This window comes from Manduca sexta, chromosome 19 (assembly GCF_014839805.1).
Source record: "Manduca sexta isolate Smith_Timp_Sample1 chromosome 19, JHU_Msex_v1.0, whole genome shotgun sequence".
Taxonomy (NCBI): domain Eukaryota; kingdom Metazoa; phylum Arthropoda; class Insecta; order Lepidoptera; family Sphingidae; genus Manduca; species Manduca sexta.
The window spans coordinates 524,835-546,176 of NC_051133.1; the positions used below are offsets into that span (position 1 = coordinate 524,835).

Genomic DNA, 21,342 nt, shown 5'->3' on the forward strand with positions numbered 1-21,342 from the left:
ACAAGTTTGCGTTTTATTATAAATGTCTGAATTACAATTATTAATGTTAGGTACTATGCCAAATGTGCAGTTGAGAAATATTTTATTCCTAAAGATCTACAAATAAAGTTTTATTTATCAATTCTCTGTATATTATGATGTTTACTTCATCTAAATACATATTCACGTAATAATGTTGAGACTATTTTTTATTCCTCTACCAGATGGAAAAACCAAACATATACAGCTAATCTTTTTTGACAGCAGCTTACAGAAGATAAAAATGTTATTTGTTAACAATTTTTTTGTAAATATCTGTTAAATGTGTATATGTAGAATGTGATCAGAATGGGTGGTTGTATTGGTATAACTAGAAGCGGTAGTGGGCCCATCGAGGAGTCTTCGGGGACAGTTTCACGGCCTAATTCTGGTACGTAGGTCACGTATTGTCGCCGTGGTGGGTGCTAATGTGCAGAATGCGAGACTGACAATGGTTTGTTGCAGGCGGACTAAGGAAGAACCAATCTTTGTGCCATGAGACAATCAGATGGAAATCCGACGTGCCTCTGACGGAAGGTCAGTTACGCAGCAAGAGAGACGAGTTTTGGGACACTGCGCCGGCTTTTGAAGGTCGAAAAGAGATCTGGGATGCGCTGCGGGCGGCGGCGGTGGCCGCCGAGGCGATGGACTTTCAGCTCGCGCAAGCCATACTCGACGGCGCGAGTGTGTCCGTCCCCAATGGCTACCTCACAGAATGCTATGATGAATGGGGCACCAGGTATCAGGTATGTACTAGAACGTTTGATTATACAGCATAATAGAAGACCTAATCAAATAATGTTTGCAAATACTAGTGGAAGTGCTAATGGACATTAAAATTAGTGGTCAAACTTGGCAAATAAAGTTTATGTTTTTTTGTCTTTATATGTAAATGTGCTTTATATTTGTTATCAGTGGTAAAAATACATTCCATTCATTAAGTTTAGGTTAATACCTAAGTACATGAAACATCATCAATTTCTTATTAGGGAATTATCATGTCATAAAGAAATTGATAATTTTATCCACTTTCTAAATACTTTACACATATTATAATCCTTGGGTAATGCGGTATTAATACAAATTCAATATGTAAAGAAACAATAATCACTGAAGAAGGAAAAAGTACTTGTAAACAAGTACACATGAAGTATTTAATCATCAGTCAATACTCAAAATAACATGAATGTACATTTATTTTCATGTGAATCTTAGCCTCTAACAAAGTAAAGTTTGTTTACATTTAGTTTTTCCTGCATACTATATTGACATACAATGTGTTACTCTCATGTTACATGTAGTGCTCTGTACTTGTGACCTGGTAGGGTGTAGACTCATAGTCACATACATACATACATAACATCACGCATTTTATCCCCGAAGGGGTATGCAGAGGCGCAACTAGGGCACCCACTTTTCGCCAAGTATGTTCCGTCCCATGATGTGATAGGGGGCGAGCCTATCGCCATATCAGGCACAAATTCCAGACTCCGGGCTGATACTGAGTAGAAAAACCCAAATATCACTTTGCCCGACCCGGGATTCGAACCCAGGACCTCAGAGCTCTATTGTACCGAACATGCAATACAACTACGCCACCGAGGCAGTCACTCATAGTCACACCAGGGTAAAAATTTACCTGATTCACTTTTTATAATTTCATATCAACAATAAGTTTATCACTATGTTTTTTTTTACTGTCTTTATCCAAAAATAAGGATGGTTTCCTAGAATAAACATTTTACCCATAGTCCGTATTCTGGAAAAAAAATCTTTATGTAAACCAATAGCTGTTTTCATTACAATAACATCTTTTTTAGAAGCTCTCAGTGCCAAATATAGATTGCTCGTGCCTCTATTGCTGTCCATCATTATGAAAAAATTATAAGTATGAATTGTTAATCACATTTTAGCCTAATATTTATGGTTTACAATATAGTTAAGCAGCAGTGAAGAATATCACTAAAACTCATACCATGATACACAAAATTAATACAACTCTGATAGAAACACATATGTAAAAGACCTAATTACAATGACAACAGTCTAAGAATTAATTACATTAAAAGCTATTCTGACCTGTTCTATTCTTAGTTTCTCATATAGTTTCCTCATGTGTTATAGCTGGCTAGTTATGCATTCAATTAATGGAATTTATACATACATGTTTTTATCCGGTCTTAAAAAATAAAAACACAAATTTAATATTGTCCATGATGTCTCTGGTGAGAACTGCTTTCTGAACTGGTGGTAGAGTTAATATTGACAGAATCTAAATAATGTATAACATTTTACAGATTCAAATAAATCATTTCATTTCACCTTTTTTAAATTTGTGGGATTATTCATAGGGTATTTTAAACTAGTGTTATCAGTTCCTATTATCCTGCTTGTTTCTTTTGGCTGATCTATGGAACAGCTTGGCCGATCTTGATGAGATTATTTCTGACAGGAACCATGTTTATTACGACTGACTTAAGCCAAACCTTACTAACAAAACCAAAAGTGTAATATAAAATAAATATTGCTAGAAAATTTTAAATGTGTACAAAATTTTATTCCACAGAAAAATCATGCAATTCGAACACTGATTAATGGCATTTAGTAACTGACAATATCAGTTTTATATTAAATTGTTTCACAATGGGACAAGCCTTAGATCCATAATGCTAGTCTAACGTTATCTTTCTTCTTCTTTTATAATTATGGCTTCCATTGTATATCAGTGATTTCGTCAATATCATGTACAAAAAAAAATTGAGCACGCCAATTAGAGACTAAAGAATTTTGGCCCAAAGTATCTTACCTAAAAAGAGTTTGAAATTATTAATTTTAACTTTACATACTTTCGAAATAGTTATTTTCAACAATTTATTGTCAATTACCACTTGTTTTACTTTTTGCATTAAAACCAGCGATATTGTCAATAATGATTAAATACCCATGCTTTGAGAATTCATTCGCGTCCATAGATCGAACACGAAATTTTACCACATTTAATTACAATTACAGCTAGGTTACGTAATGTTTATGTCATTATGAACCTTAAATAGTTCATTAGGTTAATGAGTGGAAAAAAGTTAACTTTGACCTTATTTGACCTTATTACCACACAGCCTTAATTTAACTACCTCTATTACCTTTTAGTTAATGGAAGGCTTTTGTGCTAAATTATTTTCATTTGTATGTCTGTCAAATTAATTATTACTCGGGCAAATGAGTTTTCGTAAATAGAAACGGGTGGCTCGCTCGTCTAAGGCCGATTATAAATTCTCTAGGTACTGCTATTGTTTATACCATTTTATATTAACCTTCAGACGACGAATTATTCGTCTTCAGATTTCTTAATTTTATATAATACAGACAAAATGGTCAGGGAGTTGTAGTCAAAATGGTGAACACGCATGAAAACAGGGTAATAATGCACCACTGTTTTAACGTGGGTCTTCAGGTTGCCGAAATTATAGTTAGTAAATACCATCATTCGAATTATGACTGGGTTTCTAACAGGTGACAATAACAATTTCTATTAAATTTCCTAAGACTTTTTTGGGAATTAGCGGCACTTTTTGGAGGGCCGCAAAATGCGTAAAATAAAACTTAAAGTTTTCTACTTTTGTAGCATATACCAATGGCTAAGGAGCACCGTGACTTTTATTATGCTTTCGTTTGGTGCTTTGGGACTGCAAACATTGGTCCGCCTCGATATACCACTAGTCTAGAGTTCCCTATTTCGTTTTTATCGATATGCTTGATATTAAAGAAGTCAATCAACGAAGCAGACAATACTAATATGCTTGATTTTGTAAATGTTTCATATTTTACCTTAAGCTGCTCTGCCTCCACATTTTTGTACCTCATAAAGGTTAAGTGTACCATGACATAATGGCCAAGTGGTGGGCTTAAACTAACGCAAGACTCAGGGCGGCAGATCTTTTCGTAACCTTTTTACCCGAATGCCGAAAAAGAGTATTGCAATTTTTCATTCTGCTTCTTGCAAGCGTGAGGTTCTAGGCGGTGGTCTTGTTAACCGCATACTAAAGCCGCCACTGCCTCAGCCTACAAATAGACCGTCATTACTCCATATCTCCCCAGGTGCCAATCTACTGCCTGTCGCCTCCCATCAACATGGTGAAGGAGGCGAGCGGGCGCGACTCGCCGGCGGAGTGGTCGGAGCCGGTGGACGGCGGCGCGGAGCTGTCGCTGCGGCTGCGGCTCTCCAGCACCTGCAAGGATGTGGACCTCGCCGTCTACTCCAAGCACACTGTCGCGCAGTGCAAGAATAAGTTACATGTGAGTTTCGCATATATAGCGTCACGTCTATATCTTATTTTTTATTTATTCAGGGTTTTTGTTCACAAGAACATACCAATCCTATTATATCATACAGTAGAAATGTCACAGATTAAAAAATAGTCGTAATGCGTCACTCATCTAGATGTGTGAGGCATTACGACTATTTTCTAGATGTTGCTAAGTCTTTTTCTATCTTCAGGGGTGTAGTTGTTTCCACAGCCATATTTTGCCAGCTGTTAGGTCTCATGTAATTAGGGGTGCCAAAGCCATTTATAAGTCCTGTACCAGCTGAACCGTACGATCACTCCATATCACTGCCTGACCCGGGCATGAAACCCGAGACCTCAGCGCGGCAATCGTACCGCAATACAATTGCGCCATCGAATATATTTAAATCACAAGTCATGTTTTTAGAATTTTTTGTATACTAGTATTGAGGTTAAATACAAAATATGGCAAATAATGGCGTTCAATGAGGAACATTGCGCTCCAGAACGGTAGTTCCTACACACGGGCTCGTTCCAGAACGGGAATCCCCTTAAATTAACTAGTTTGGCAGCTGTCTTTCTTATCCGAGAGTAGGTAAATACCACCAAATTCCTTTTCTACTTCATATCCATGTGCAAGGTTTACACAAAGGCTTTGTTTTTATACATTATGAGACGTAATATCTGATACCTGAGCATGAGCGCAACGCCTTACCTTGCGCTATAATTCATTCTGTATATTGTCGATATTGTCTACAACTAGGCGCGGCGCCCGATCAGATGATCGATGAAGCTCATCTCGTCGTTTAATCGTAAATTATTTATATTCCGGTATAAACCAGTCGTTAATTCGACTGCGAGACTCGTATCAAGGTAGGTCGCATCAGATGTGCATTAGACATTAAAGCGACAATATGTATTATGTATAAAATAAATAACATGATCTCGTTGACCTGCGCCGGCGCTGGAGGTCAGTTTATCGTGACGTGAGTTTGTTGTGACGACATATTTGTGGTATATCGATTTCTAGTTGGGTGGTGATTTGTACGCGAAAGGTACTGTCGCCAACGTGTCACCGCTGGGCTTGAGCGATCCAGTTTATTTTATATGTAACATGTCCGGCAAAGATCTCACTCCAACTGATGGTGAACACATTAAGGTTCAGATGATGTCGACTGGCGAGAGCCTCTCGCCAGATGATTACCGATACAATTATGACGGCCTGTTTTAAACCGTATATACACATACAATTGTTACTGAGCTTCATAAGATCAACTAACGTATGGTCGCGTATTCTACTGCGTTAAAGTCTAAACTCGAGCTGAAAATTGGCGTATAACATTGAAGGATAATGCAGATTTTACCGTTTAAAAAAACAATGGTTTTTCCTCTTTACAATATTCATCAAGAGATAATGATAATAAAATAGCAAATCAGTACACAGGTAACGTAGGAAATACTGCATAGCCATGTGATTTTCTTTAATTATTCATCCAAGCTGGCAATCGCAAACATATGGCCACGTGACTCTAAATGCTGATCTTGATATTGCACTAAATTCGATTTACAAAATATTGTTGTTCAAATTGATGAGTAGATAATATGTCCAGCTGAGTGACCCAGATCACTCGATTCATGTGTATCGTATACATAATATAGAGTTTGTTTATTTATTCGCGCGTCACGTACAAACCGGATTGTAATACTTATTTTAGTATTCTAAAAGAATTCCAGTCTTTAAGATATTGAATATATTATATATTATTATATAAAAAAACCTTCTAAAACCGCTTCTTACTTTAAAATACTTGCACTTTATATACGGTTTAATAGGAAATTATTAAAACACAAAGCTTGTAATCTTTCCAATACCTTTTTTATGTTTATAAGCATATTTAAAAAAATATGTACCACGAATAGATAACTTCTCTTTAGAATTCGACAAAAAACACCGCTCGTTAGCAGTAAAGATCGCGGTTACGCTGACAAAATATTTTGTGTGACTTTAAACTGCGTACGTTATATTATGGTATTAGAGTAAATCACCAAACCCGCCAATGATATCATTAAAAATGCATTCCAGAATAGGCGGCAGAAATGGACAATTCTGTAGTTCCTACCTTGAAGTATCTACGCATACCTACTAAAGACCTATTGCATGGGAGTTGTAGGAAGTCTTAAATCTTTATTAAATCCCCCAGGCTCAAGAGAACATCGAACCATGGCGTCAGCGGTGGTTCTACGGCGGGAAACTCCTCGGAGACCGACTACTGGTGGAAGAGGCCAAGATCACTCCTGGCTACGTGGTGCAAGTGATCGTGAGTACGGACCCTCAGCCGCCCAGCTAGTCGACGCGCGACATACGAGGGACGAGCGAGTCCGCGTGATCTGTGTTTATATAACCGCGGCGGGCTGTCGATTTGGAAATACACCGTTTTTTTGATGCTATGAGTGTAGATTTACCGTGCCCCAGAGACTAAAAAAAATGTCTTGTCCTAATTGCAGATTTGATTATTTTGGTTTAGGTAATTATTAGTAGTACACTCTGGTGGAAAAGGACCTTCTGACCCCCCAATATGCCTGTGCAACTGATGCTAAATTTGTTGAAATTAAAACTGCGGGATAACTCATTTCAAATTGTATTTGTATCTATTTTGTTACAATATTTTCAAGTGTAACGTAATCGCGTGCGCATTTTTTCCTCGTTCTAAATCCGCATGACAATAAAATGTTAGATCATTTGTAGGTTATTATTTCCTGGTGTCGACTTATCTTGTGTAATACACGTTTTTATTGTAATAATCGTAGATTGTGGTATCTACAGGCTGGAATTGATATAATATTCCATATTTTATGTATTTCTGGTGGAATTCACATCGACTGCTCGCTCGTCTCCTAGATGGCGTTAATTGTGCTTCGAGATCTACCCTCATTGTTAATTCGCAAGCCTTTATTATCTACGGCTTGACGCTTACAGCGACGAATGTCATCGTAAATGACCGTAATTGTGAGTATAAAAGTTTTAAAAACCGTTTTGAGATGATATATCAACAAATTTATTCCGCAAAGAACAGTGCGTTAATAAATTATTGTTTCCCTGATTATTTGGTTTATTAACACGCGGCATGGCCATTTATGAAGGTATAGTAAATGAGCTAATTTGTTAACTCGGTAGTCTGAATGCAACCACAATCACTTTCCGTTATCTTCTTCGTCCTATGGAAACAATATTTTGAAGTCCAGGTACTGCCTCATTTCGATGCTACACATAAAAAAATATGTTCTCGAATTGAGTCGGAGCGAACAAATCAAACGATTTAATAATTGATTAACGATTGCTGGCGGGAGCCGCCCGCCGCCATTATCGGTTATTACCTATTTCCGTTCTCTGTTCACTGCACTCCATTGATTTCAGCCCGCAATTATTGGTAATATGTTGCGAGTCGAGTGCTTTCAAGGTGACCTAATACTGACTTTTACCATAATAGTTATTCGTGTGTTGGAGATCGATAAAAACAAAATACTCCAAGTTGTAATCAAAATTTAGGATTAAACTATTTGTTACACCGTTCACAAGGCAATTTACGAAAATCAACGTATCAAGTACATAAAAACTAAAAATATTGTGTAGGTACTGAGAAAATAGCAATACTGGCACCGAGTTATATGTCTTATATTATGTTTTATCACCAAATAGCTGTTTTGGATTTTTGTGAAAATTGAAAGTTAGTTGATCGCTCATTACACAGAATAGGCCAATGTATGCATTTATTAAAACGTAATATCAAACTGTAGGACCGAATTAAAAAACCCAAAAAAATCTACGTCCATAGGCGACGGTGACTTACCATCAGGTAAACCATTGCCTCGTCTGCCTATGAAGGTATTAAAAAAAAATCCTGTTGCATTCATAAACATACAATCATGGTGATATTGTTAAAACTGACCAGACCGTCGTATCTGGGTTCATTTATCATCCTTTTGTTCGTGTATCGGTCTCCGCGATGACACACCGCTGACGCACGCATCATTCATTCCGATCACAATTCCAGTCGGTCCGTGTGTCCGAAAAAGGAATCCGTCGACATGAACCTTGTCACGTCTGCTTATTTTTGTCGCAGGCCCATTTTGAAGGTGGCAATGTACTCGATGGTATTGTGGGTGCTTAAATATCGGGAGTCAAGGATTTTCCTTCGATTCGTCGAAAAACTCGTACTTTGCGGAATATTCCGATCTTAATTCTTAGTATAAGAAAGTTTTCGTTTTTTGAAATATGACATCCATTACAAAGAAAGCGTGCTCGGGTCGATTAGGCAGTGTCTAAAAACTTGGCTTACATAGTAACTAGTCAAGAATCACAAATAAATTAACAATATCTCTAAAATTACATAACCTTCATATGTGGCTTGTATTTTGCCGAAATATCTTAATTTACATTTAATTATTTTTTTAACGTCTTATGGGTCTGGCAGTGTACAATGCTTGTAAGCCCCATGACGTACTGAGTTCAGTTCCCAAAACAGACAACCAAAAATTTGGACTGATAAGATTCAAAAACACACGCGTGGGTTGCTCAGTATTCGAAAGTATGTTCTATCCCTTTTTGTCTTTGAATTTCATATATGTTTAACCTCAAAAAAATCTCCAAAAATGTCTAAATGTATTTATATTTGTTGAATATTCATATATAAATTGTAAATCGCATATTTACTAGAAGTAATGTAGCAAAATTACGTTTACCTCCATTTGTATTGCTTTTTAAATAAATCATATTTTATTGACTAATAAATAATTAGTTAATATTTTATAAAGGTTATATAAACACAGACCATCAGCTTGAATCGTCAAGCATAATCCAAGATTGAGTAAAATTATCTTAAAATGTGTACGATAGTGAAACGAATCAATATAGTAGGCATTGTATAATAAATTTTACTAGGAATCAATCGGGGTGTTCACTGACCAACTGATTGTGTTTGAATTCAATTAGGAACCATATGAATGTGTTCTTTACTAATAAAATCGATTAGAAGTTGTATTGGAGGCTAGTTTCTGTTAAAACGAAAAATGCCTTGTATCTGAAATAGTCAAACTATGTTTGTTGGTGAGCGAACATGTCGCTTTACACAGTGATTATGCGCCGCACCGTGCAGTTCGAGTGTTTCCGTACGTTTTGAATGTGTTTACGGGTTTCGATGTTGTTTAGGATGTGACGTCACCTTTGATGTGTTGCTGTTGTGATTTTCACCATCGGTTAAGGTGTCGTCCACAAATTATGCTTTTACTTTTCCGCACGTCAGTGTGGATTTAATGTCTCGATAATACCTCGCGTGGTATGTGGACTGCACCTAATCGTCACAAATTATGCTTTTACTGTAGTAAAAAAATGTAAAAGTGAAAAATGCTGACTGGACGGTAATGTAGTTTAATAAATAATCACTGAAATTATTACTCGTAATATAGAGATTTTTTTAAATTATTTTATTGTGGAAACACAGTTTTTCCTTTTTTTAACGAATATATTCGGAAATTTATAATTTAAATATAACCCCTTCAATCCATCCACCTACATAAACCAAATGTAAACAAGAAGCTATTTTCACAATTTCTTTTCTATAACTGAAAAGAGCACGTTGTTTCTAGCTTTCTCCGTAAATTACAAAACAAAATAGGTATATTTTAAATAAAGGACCATTTAATAGAGAATCCTTAAAAATCCTCGACTGTATTTCCACAATAAAACCCAAATAAATATAACAATATAATATTGGATTTGTGAACATCACTATTATAGATTTTTATATTTTTTAGTTTTATAAATAATTCTCGGTTTATTTATTTAGAGTTGTCGAAACGTGTTATATACATTTGATTTCCGTAGTTTTTTAGTATATAATATATATTCGCTAGTATTGTGAAATATAAATGGCTGATAAAATATATAAAGAAATATTAAATATATGGATCCTTAAGGTTGTGTTGATTTTGAAAGGTTAGCTCATTTATTAATTGTAAAATATTATACAAGTGACATAGTATGTGGATGTTACCGATACACAAATATATGAATATAAGCTTTAAATTATTATCGATTCGAAATCACGTGGTATTTTTGTCAATTTGAGTTGTAGAAATTCGAGACAATTTTTTTTTGCTTATAGTCGCTATAGGTTTCCACACTGTCCAGGGAAGTCGGGGCAGTTATTGAACAGCGGTAGAAACCAGGGTAACGAAAGTCAAAATATTGTATTTATAAATAATTCGATGACAAAACTGCCACGAGACATCATTTAAGCAATTATTGAATGAAATAAATTCATATCAGCCATTTGCGTATGTACATTTATAAAGCGACTGCCATTATTGTGATGTGAGAGTTCTCGTAATAATTATTGTAATAATATATTATCATTTTCGAACGCTAGACCTAATGTTTCGCATAATAAAACAATGAATGAGTTTTTTTTCCAATATGTAAAGTATATCTCGAGGTGTTATATGGAAGGATTAAATATATAAGAATATAATATATTTTATAGAAAATTATATTGGCAGCATTGGTGATTAGAATATTAGTTAAAATATTTTAATGATGAAGTATTCTCAAAATACATCATATAATTGATAATTTTTGTTTCATGCTTGGCAGAATGCTGCAAATTGTGTAAACCCACAAGAATCGTACTCAAAGAACATAATATTTGGTATGAAGCCTATTTCAGTTCAGTTTATTTTCACATGGTACCTCGAGATATTCGTGTTGTATGTTTTCTAAAGTTTCACAATGTATCGTGTTTTCTATGACAATTTATATTTGTTTATTTACACAAACATTAGATGTATGTTTAGTTATCTCGCGCTGCGAACCGCATCAATAAACTATTGGGTAATTTTAATTTCAAAATTGTTGTGGAAAAGCAGGTTTTTTTTTATTTTTTCAGTAAAAAAAATCCCATTCACGATAAATTGTATGGAATGTGTGTGTTAAAACTCAATACTCAAAGATATCCGATACAATAACGTAATCGCTAGACGCCCATATGAAGTACTTAGGTTATCGATAAATTATCAAATTTTATGTAAAGTATAAAGGAAATTTGAAATATTGTAACTTTATTGTTCTAATCTAAGGTGATGGCCTACATTTTCCTTTAATATTTTTATGTGCTTCTTGTTTTATAAGTCGATAGATTCGAATGTCTCGATTATTTTAATCGATTTCGCAAACAGTAATGTGCAATTTTTTTTACCGAAAAAGTTATTTATCTGTATTTTTTTTATTATGTTAATCGATTTATGCATCCAGTCCTGTTTTCACAACAGCTTTTGATAAGTTGTCAGGGCAGTTAGAGAAGTTCGTTCGACCCGATCGGAAAAGAATGTCTCTTTGTATCTTTTTTAAACATTTCTATATCTATCGACAAAACATTTAAAGTTTCAATTCGTTTAAATTTGTTTTCTCCTGTTTCTATTTTCGTTGTGTTACCTGTTTTTTTTTTTTACATTTAGTGTCGATCGGCCATTTTATTATAAACAAATAATTAGACGGTCTAGTTAATATTTCAAAATATTATGTAAGATTTAAAAATACTAACTTTTAGGTAAAGATATTAGTGTTTATAAATTATAGTTAATTTTGGGAAGAGGCTTATAACCGTATACCTACTTACTTCACTCTGTATAATTTTATTATTAATCCAGAAAGAAATCTTTCTATGCTCACTGATCTATATCGATAAATTGATTTTATATCAATAAAAAAGGTAAAAGTAATTATTGTTAATTTATCGATATCGATACAAATCAGCAGACATTTTACTCCGAATATCGATTAGTTGCTTATGTTATAATGTTTTTTTATAATAAATTTTTTAGGTCTGTCACTTAAAAATTAAAATTTAAGTGTATAATTCGATGTTAATTTTGAGATTATTCATACATATCCTACAGGAATAAATAATTCTGTACAGTTTACTACATAATGGAAAAAGTGTAACTTTCTTGGCAAATTAGTTCAAATTGTGGTCGACTGTACATGTTTCAGTCAATATATTACGATGGAATTATTTATGGTGCTAAGAATACACTGTACTGTTATATTACAGGCCTGTTTCATGGATTTTAAATGTATAAAATACGTTCAGATGTATTTTAAACAATATCGAAAAATGTATACCACCCAAGTCTTATATTATAAAAAAAATAATAAAACGTTTGTGATTTAACGCTAATAGAAAAACTACATAAATTTTGTAGCAGATACTGCTCTCTAATTTACCAATTATTATCGATATATATCGATTTAAAGTTTAGTGATATTTTTATTTTATATTTTTTGTTTATGATTCACTAAGCATCAGTTAAGGGTTATTTACGAAACATTTTTCGAGTGGAGATAATGAGACATCTTCAATACATTTATTTTCCATGAAAGAGGTTGTAATATAGTGCCGACGCTTATGGATACTCTTTTACAATAGAATCGTTGTGACTAACAGATACGGGTAATGTCCAAAACTTTTATTTTCACAAAAAGAATTTATATTACAGCGCTTAAGGTGTATTTCTCTCTACGACCTATTTCGATGTACGCAGTATTACCTGGCACTATGGATGGCCAAAATACTAAGCAATATTCTATCGAGAAAATCTATTTGAGGGTAGCCCCCGGCAGTATATCGAGTTTTAAGTCATCCAAAACGTCGACAAATATCGCTTATATTTTAACACGGCCTTATTAGAATGAAACTTATATATACAGTTTGTATCTTAAAAAACTTGAATACTATTCTGTTATGAAATGGAATTAATTTCGAGTTATTATCGATGGTTTGATTTATTTATAGCCATCACTAGTGGATTATAGTTTTCTATAAGCGGATGTATTTTTGTTAGAATGTTCGGTCACGATTCCGTTGTATACAGGGCGATTCGAAATTAATCTGAATTGAAAAGGAAAGTGTGTGATTAAAATTATTGGGATGTGAGAATGTTTGGGACCAGATTATTTTCAAATATCCTTGTACTGTTAAATTGTTCGACAGAAATGTAACACGATGCCTGCATACATGTATAAATCACCGCGTGTAACCGAAGGCTAATCGTACTGAATATTATATTAGACCCGATTTCTTGAGGATTACTTACTAGTATTAACATATCCAAAATATATTGAAGTTATTTATAGCGTCTTGGGGCCACTTGCACCAATAAAATGAAATGAAGTACTCTATCTAATCAATGTTCTAGGTGGCATCACTGTTTATCGATTTGCGAGAGTTTTATCAAAAAAATAATGTTCGTTTCGGTATTCGGTAGTATATTAAAAAACTGTCATGTTGTCGACTTTTGTTGAAGTGCAAATCGACATCTGGACCTTTTCAAAATTTGATTAAACGTAACGGGTGCAAGTGGCTTTACCATTTGATTTGGAACATGTTGCGCCATTAATCCGTCGACAAGTCGGGTCGCCAGTACTGTCTCGACTGTACGAGACGTACGGTAAGCATTGCAATTGCCCCAGTGCATGTGTCATAGGCTGATTTTAATAATTCACGACAAATCGACACTTAACGCTTAATAATTTCTACGTTCCTATGTATATCGATACTGTAGATAAGGCTTTCGTTCACTAGCGTTTGCAGTTTGACAACCATATTATATGTCACTTTTATGTGTCAGTGTCACATGTTTGCCACATAATATAAAGGTGAATGCTCACAAGTAGAACGCGGTGTCGATTTATCGTGAATGCCATACAGTTTTGTAAATATTATGAACCAACAGTTTTTCAGTGTGTAAGCAATATTAGCATTTTAAAAATTTTCAAATAAAATCACTTTGTGAATAACATATCGTTGTGTTGTTTATTTTTGGCCTTTTTAATTATGATACTTGGTACATAAGGATTGGGCTTCAGTTCCTCTTTACTTTAGGTGAAATGAAATCACTTAGAATTGAAAATAAAAGAAATAAAATAAAACTTACTGATGGTCAGCCAGTAACCAATCATGGATAAGGAATGCTCAGATACAATTTAGTATAAAGCCTGAAGGTTTTTATTATTTTCATTGATAAAATGCGATTTCATTTATTAATTTTCTGTATGTATTGAATAAAAAACAAAAATGTAACCATACTGAACATTTAATCTTATATCAAAATTGACTGTTTACAACTGCGTATTGAATGCAAAAATTCCCATCAATGCATACTGGAATAACTTAAAATACTGATAAACATAGTTAAACTGAAAGTTCTTGCCGCTTGCATCTTATTAACAGAATACGTATATAAACAAAGTCAAATCTAATTAACAAGTTCGAGTAAATAAATAGGTCTTATATTTTAAACCTACTTTCTGAAAACATCCTGTATATAAATCAAACTGGGGCCTTATTCTCTATCCCGCACGTTATTTTGATAGTGTGTAACAAGCACGTAACACAACGCATCATGTTTAGGACTATAGAAATTTGGCTTACAGAATACTATTCCACGCACATTTCTCGAAGATAACATGACACGGCCGCGATACGCGTTTACACTATCATACAGAATAATGGCCCTGGTCTGATACCATATTGTGTGTTATTAACGTGGTATTTAAATAATCAGTTAATTTATTTCACGTCATATTCCACACGAAAAATCTGCAGCGCGCGTTATTCTGATCACTACAGGCACATTACAACCGTCTCATCACTTGTTGAGCAACATTAGGCTTGTGGAGCGTCAAATGACGCGCTACATTACGTTTTTGACTTGCGATAATTGTTTACTTGAACTTGGTAAACAGACTTTCAGCTATTGTCATAATATAAAAACTAATAAGTCTTAGGAACACTTCCATCACTGCACTGTAATTCTCTATGACAATATTTCTCACTAGCTTTGAAACAGACATTACTAGTACATCGCTGAGGACCTGGATTTTTATTTAATATAATGTAATTTAGTAATCTCGTTTGCCCGTGCCAGGGTAAAAATCGTCTCATTACACTATAATATTATGTGTAATATAGTCCAAAATATAAAAGTTGTACACCGACGACGTGGTGAATTACTACAAATAACGGAAAATTAGATGAATAAATTATTTCCAACATTTTGTGTCATGCACAAATACGACTGTTCGTTACAAAACGGTGCAATTTAACTATCATAGAGAATACATACAGATTATAGTTATTTGGGTATGTATTTGAGCAGCTTGATCTCGTGGGTGAGCCATATGGCCAGGGTGAGCAACACCAGGGAGCCTGACTGATGGCTCGCGGCCAGGGGAGTCGGCACGTAGTGCAGCAGGGTCAAGATGCCGAGAGTTACCTGCAATATCCAAAAAATATTGCAATTAGAAACCTTGCCAACTGTTATACTAAAATCTAGTAAGTGCCAAGCATCCTTGCTTGTCTAATGATGCTGCATTCAGTTGTACATTAAATAAAATTTAAAACAGGGTTTGTGACTAAGGTAAAGCGTGTACTATAGACTGGAGCCAGCTGTAAGGCAAAGCTCTACAATAATTCGATGTTTTAACGTCACATGGTAAACAGCTTATTTAGATCAAACATTATAGAATTTGGTATATATAATACACATACCTGCAACCAGGCCATAGCTCCAACTCCATTCACAACCCTCCTGGCCATCGGAGACAGCGGTTTCTTCCTGGCCAGCAGCCACAGCGTTGTGGCAGCGATGAGGGTGGTAGTGCCCAGCACGCGGTGGTCAAACTGCACTGTGGTGGGATTCTCGGTGAAGTTGCGCAATTTCGGCGAGAATTCCAGGATATCGTCCGGTATCCAATGGTCACCCATTTTCGGGAACGAATTGTACACAAGGCCGGCATCGAGGCCCGCTACAAATGCTCCTGGAATGAAAAAAAATATTATAATGTATATTGCGGTCCACGTGGTTTATCCACACATCAAGTGCGGATAGTTCTTTTCCAGCAGTAAGAATGTCGTTATTGACGTTATTTTGGCTACGGACTACTTTCCGCCTATCTAACCATTCATCTAACCAACCGATTTTGGCAATACACTAGCAATGTGTACAAGGCGCGACAATGGAATTAGTCCTGATTTAATTTAAATCTAAAGCACTCACCAGACACTGCCGTGAAGAACGCCATGGCCTTGACAGTGTGCGCGAAGGCCGTGACAGACGCGAGCCCCTTGAGCCGCTGGTAGGCGGCGGCGGCGGGCAGGGGGCGCAGCACCCGCAGCGCGCCCGCCAGCAGCCCCGAGTACAACACGAAGGCCAGCGACAGGTGAGCCGCCAGCCGGTACTGCGACACGCGCGGCACGTCCGACGGGCCTTGGAAACGGTCCTCCAAGCCGGACTTCACCATGTACCAGCCCATTAGACCCTACAAAATAACATTTTAATGTTAAACCGTATTTAGTAAAATTAGCAAACTGACGGTAAAGAGTCAACAGCGGCTGTAAAATTTTATAAAACTAAAGAAATCTCGAGTTTTGCTTTGCAATAATAAGCTCTTCTTATTTTTTTTTTAAGGTTGATAATTCATCCATGATTCTTCTAGTATCATATAAAAAGTGATCCATTTGCTTATCTACCATTCTATGCTATACCTGTGCGGCCACCAGCGCGCAGTACGCTCCCACACGTATCTTCATTCCCCTGTCCAGATACCCCCTGGCCCAAAAGAAGGCGGCAGGGAGGAACACGACGGCCCCGATGGCGCGGCCCCACATGCGGTGCGCGTACTCCATGAACCAGATCCACTTGAACTCTGATAAAGTGATATGCTGGTTTTTGCTGCGACAAAAAATACTCAATGTGGTGGGAAGTATAATCAAAATTTATTTTATCTATTTTTCTTTAAATTATTAACTAAAATATACATTCATGTTGTAGAATAAAAGTATACTATATCAACAATCATTATTTTATACTTATATCGCAAAGATATATTGATATTTTAGAAACGCTATTCTAAAAAATTCTTAAAAATCAAAGATTTAATTTCTTTTTATAACTTTATTCATAAGCTACAAATCATATTTCTTTTATGTGAATTATTATTGATACCCTCTTTATACCACAGCCTATACATACTGACGCCTCTGTTTTCCGAAATAGACATTGCGAAGGTATACATACTATTTGAACTCGGGGTACTGTTGATATTTTTCGAACTCGTGCTGCCATTCCTCTTCGGTTCTCGGCATCTTCTCGCCGAGGAGTTTCCACGTCACCATTGACAAGCCTGACTCTGTCAGACGGGTAACGCCGCCTGCGCAACATTACACTAAATTATTTATAAACAATAAAAACATACGCAATACATTCGAATAAGTTGATAGCAAATCGAATAAATATCTTAAACCTATAATTACACAAATAACTTTTCTCTGCCTCCCTGTACTTGAAATACTTACCGGCATATATAAAAAAAATTAAATAGTAGTAGTGTAGCTGATTCAAATTCCTTCATATGCATTCATGTATTATTTCATAACTCTTAGAGAATTTGTGTAAATATATGTATTTCTGATGCATTTAATGTTCATTTTGCAAAAGTTGAATAGCAGATTTTAAGTATACAATATCTTGAACTCCTTTAGCATGAGCTGCGTAGTGAGAAAGATAAGGCAGTAGAAACTGTGCATTAATATTACTCAAATTCATTACTTTAAAATAAAATAAAATAAAACACAATTTGGCTATTAAACATTTATTTCAAAACAATAGTTTTGATACCTTAGAAACATGAACACAAAATATTACATACATTTACACAAGTTCATACAAAACACTAACAATGCAACACTAACAATATAATTTAATATAAACTTAAACTAAAGAGACCTATGCTTTGATCAACAAAATCTCACTAACATTGTACTTTAAACTGGCTCATCAAAAAATAACTAAAATAAGGTCTCAAGAGTACACAAATAGCAAGCTGCGAGCAAGAATGATATTAATTACTTCGAGGAATGTTAGAGAGATTCATAACCAATAAATTTATTTATAGTTCAAAATGTTGCTATAATATATATAGCTTTTACCTGCATCTTCGCCCTCATAACTCCATTTTAAGAATAAAGAATAGCCCTTATGGCTCAGGAAAGGATTCTCAGAATGGGATTAATTGTTTGGAATAATCATTTACCACAACATTCACAAATAGCTAATAAAGATAAATATTATTATTATTCTAATGTGGATAAGTCCACTTATGTTTTTCTTTAATATTATCCTGAGTGGTTCATTCTTGCATGCAAAGCTTTTATTAATTTAAATGAGTCATGAACTTTAGTCTTTTATTATTGGCATAGTTTTGTTTTTTCGAAACACCTTTTTTTGCCTGATTTCATAGATTCTTACAGTTCTCTATCGTATTGTATAAGGCAAATTTTTCATGTAAAAGTTATACTTAAGCTAAAATTTAAATAGACTTTAATCATACCTCACTATAACAATTTCGAATGTTAATGTAATATCAAAATCTTCCAACTTCTCTGATCCTAAAATTTGTACCTTCATAATTCCTCATTATTTACTCCCATTGGTCGAGGTCAGTATCAAGTTGACAATATAGTAAATGCTGTAGAGCAGTAGCAAGTAACCGGCAACCATACCTAGCACCACAGCTGTGAACACCATCCCACTGCAACCAAGCAGCCAGTACCCCACCGCTTTAGATGACTTTGGTTTGGGTGCAGCTGAGCAGAAACGCACAATGATGCCATTTGACTTTATGAAGTTGCTTATCTGGAAATAAACAGGCACATTAGGTACTGGAGTGAATTGTGTGAGCAAAGTGTAGGTCAGGGATGGCGAAGCGATCGCACTCGTACCAGCAGTGGACAAACTAATTCGGCCACGCCAATAATAATAATAATAAAAACACATGTTGCGGAATGTAATCTTTTTAAAACCTCCTGGTGATAATGCTTATGATTGCAAAAATAAAGTTGGGTATGAAAAAAGATATTACTAGAAAGGGATGAGCCTGGCATTTTATAGGCCTATTCATTGTATGTTATAAATAATGGCACATTAACCAATAAAGTTTTGGCATCTCTGGTGTAGACTAAACTTTCGACTGGGCTGGTACTTTTATCCTGGAAAAACTTTTTTACCTGGATGGAGCCACAAACAAAAGCTAGTTATACAAATACAATAATTTACATTTCTACAATTGTTTATATATTTGCTCCTCAAATTTCAAAATTCTGGATAGATTTGTAGCATGCAAGAGTCAAATGGTAAAGGTATCAAATACCAATTAAATTTTAATTCTACCACCAAATAGCATTGATATTGAGAAATAATTATCCTTTATCCGTAAAACCACTTATAGACACTATAGCAGTGTTTGTACCTAGTACAGTGATATTCAGTCAGATACCAAATTCTTAGCATCAGCAATATCCACAAAAGAATGAAACAGTATTGTACAATTGGTACATTGTCCCATAAAAAACTATAATAATATATAATAATATCAGCCCTGGTATTATTATTATATATCAGCCCTGTATTATATACTGTCCCACTGTTGGGCACGGGTCTCCGCTACTACTGAGAGGGATTAGGCCTTCGTCTACCACGCTGGCCTCGTGCGGATTGGTAGAAAATGGAATGTTTGTAGATTCAAATCTCAAGGGCACACAACTGTGACTTCTAAAAAATTATGTGTGTATTCTTTATGAATTATCGCTCGCTTTAACGGTAAAGAAAAACATTGTGAGAAAACCTGCACACCAGAGAAGTTCTCTATAGGAATTTCGTAGGTGTGTGAAGTGTACCAAAAAACTATATAGATATACTTAATTATGTAAAACACTCACTCTAAATCCTTTGGAGCTGTTTGCTTTGTATGCATTATATCTGGCAGGTGTGATGAGCTGTCTGTGTGACACTGTGTTGAAGCTATTCCTGGTCCCAGAGACCAGAGTACTCTGCACCATTCTTAGAGACTGAGTGCATCGACATAGCTGTGTCACACTCCACATAACTGGAAAATATTATAATAGTAACATTTCAGTTCTGCTAAATTGTCTTCTTAATATCTTTGGCCCAGTGTGAGGTCCACCTTACTCAAATTACTTTTTTTAAATATTGCATCAGTTGTATGCTTACCACATAACCAGTGGACCCCTCAATTATAAGGGCTTTGGACGTATAATAATTTTATCTGATATCTCAAAGTCCACCTATGCCCTACTTTTAATTCACTGATAAATTTGTACCGGTGATAGTTTGATAATATTTAGCATAAAAAAAGCATGCAAATTAAACAAAAACAAATACACTCACAATGGGTTTAAAATTTATTATGGAGATATTTATTCCATTATAACTACATGTAAACTTTTTATTTCTTGGGTGTATGAAATATTATGTAAAATACCTTACAGATTACAAAATAAACAGAACAGGTTATAGTTGTTCTTATACATTTTGCCAGGTTATGAATAAGCAAATATACAATCGACATAATAATTGATCTATATAACTATCCAAAAAGAGTACATTTCATATTTAGCGCACATTATGTGCAAGACTTAATAAAACGTGCAGAGGTCGCAAAAAGAAATGTGTCGTAAAATGCAACATACTTACTGGATACTGCTATAGAACACTCAATGCATCAAGGAATTGTAATCGATATTTAATCAAAATTCCACTTGTTTTTATCGCGGTATAGGTGATACTGAGAAAATTAAAAATACTGATATCAATTTTCTGATATTCAATAAACTGACAACAGATGTCAACCACTAGACAGTTCACTGTGACAGACGACAGCTGTAAAGTGTTAACTGTCAGTGACAACAAGCCCTGACCAATAAGAAGCTCAATTTACCCAGATCTGAAATGCGAGTATATTTTTTTCTGTTGTCATATAAAGAAACGGTAATTTATACAGCCATATCTCGCACGTGTATGTTTCATACTAATTCGGGTAAAAAAAGTTCATGGAAATATTGAAATTCATCAAGAACGGTTGTATAAAATTGCTTGAATTGCACGGACGCACACAAAAGAAAATTATAAT

At 35.0% G+C, this 21,342-nt stretch overlaps 2 protein-coding genes across 3 annotated transcripts; one reads left to right on the forward strand and one right to left on the reverse strand.

The window, feature by feature from the left end:
• The first annotated feature begins 194 nt into the window (after window positions 1-194).
• On the forward strand, window positions 195-14,155 carry LOC115441208 (ubiquitin domain-containing protein 2). The gene is made up of 4 exons (XM_030165901.2): window positions 195-409; window positions 484-764; window positions 4,114-4,311; window positions 6,503-14,155. Exons 1-4 carry the CDS (start codon window positions 328-330, stop codon window positions 6,647-6,649), a joined length of 708 nt encoding a protein of 235 aa, XP_030021761.1. The 5' UTR covers window positions 195-327; the 3' UTR covers window positions 6,650-14,155.
• A 274-nt stretch (window positions 14,156-14,429) lies between these two features.
• On the reverse strand, window positions 14,430-21,135 carry LOC115441154 (cytochrome c oxidase assembly protein COX15 homolog). Of its 2 annotated transcripts, none has more exons than XM_030165805.2 (8): window positions 20,907-21,135; window positions 20,132-20,298; window positions 18,917-19,049; window positions 17,433-17,565; window positions 16,901-17,087; window positions 16,413-16,674; window positions 15,905-16,173; window positions 14,430-15,629 (listed from the first exon to the last, which is right to left on the reverse strand). In XM_030165805.2, exons 2-8 carry the CDS (start codon window positions 20,294-20,296, stop codon window positions 15,489-15,491), a joined length of 1,290 nt encoding a protein of 429 aa, XP_030021665.1. In that variant the 5' UTR covers window positions 20,297-20,298; window positions 20,907-21,135; the 3' UTR covers window positions 14,430-15,488. The 2 variants fall into 2 exon arrangements, with proteins under 2 accessions (XP_030021665.1, XP_030021675.1); XM_030165815.2 differs by having other exon boundaries at window positions 20,903-21,094.
• Between the last annotated feature and the right edge of the window lie 207 nt (window positions 21,136-21,342).

Coding starts and splice junctions, on each gene's coding strand:
- LOC115441208 (XM_030165901.2), top strand. CDS start 328: ATGGGTGGTTGTATTGGTATAACTAGAAGCGGTAGTGGGCCCATCGAG. Junction 410..483: donor AGTTTCACGGCCTAATTCTG/GTACGTAGGTCA, acceptor GGTTTGTTGCAG/GCGGACTAAGGAAGAACCAA. Junction 765..4,113: donor AATGGGGCACCAGGTATCAG/GTATGTACTAGA, acceptor ATATCTCCCCAG/GTGCCAATCTACTGCCTGTC.
- LOC115441154 (XM_030165805.2), bottom strand. CDS start 20,296: ATGTGGAGTGTGACACAGCTATGTCGATGCACTCAGTCTCTAAGAATG. Junction 17,566..18,916: donor GTTCACAGCTGTGGTGCTAG/GTATGGTTGCCG, acceptor AATGTTGCGCAG/GCGGCGTTACCCGTCTGACA. Junction 16,174..16,412: donor GTTCTTCACGGCAGTGTCTG/GTGAGTGCTTTA, acceptor TTTTCATTCCAG/GAGCATTTGTAGCGGGCCTC.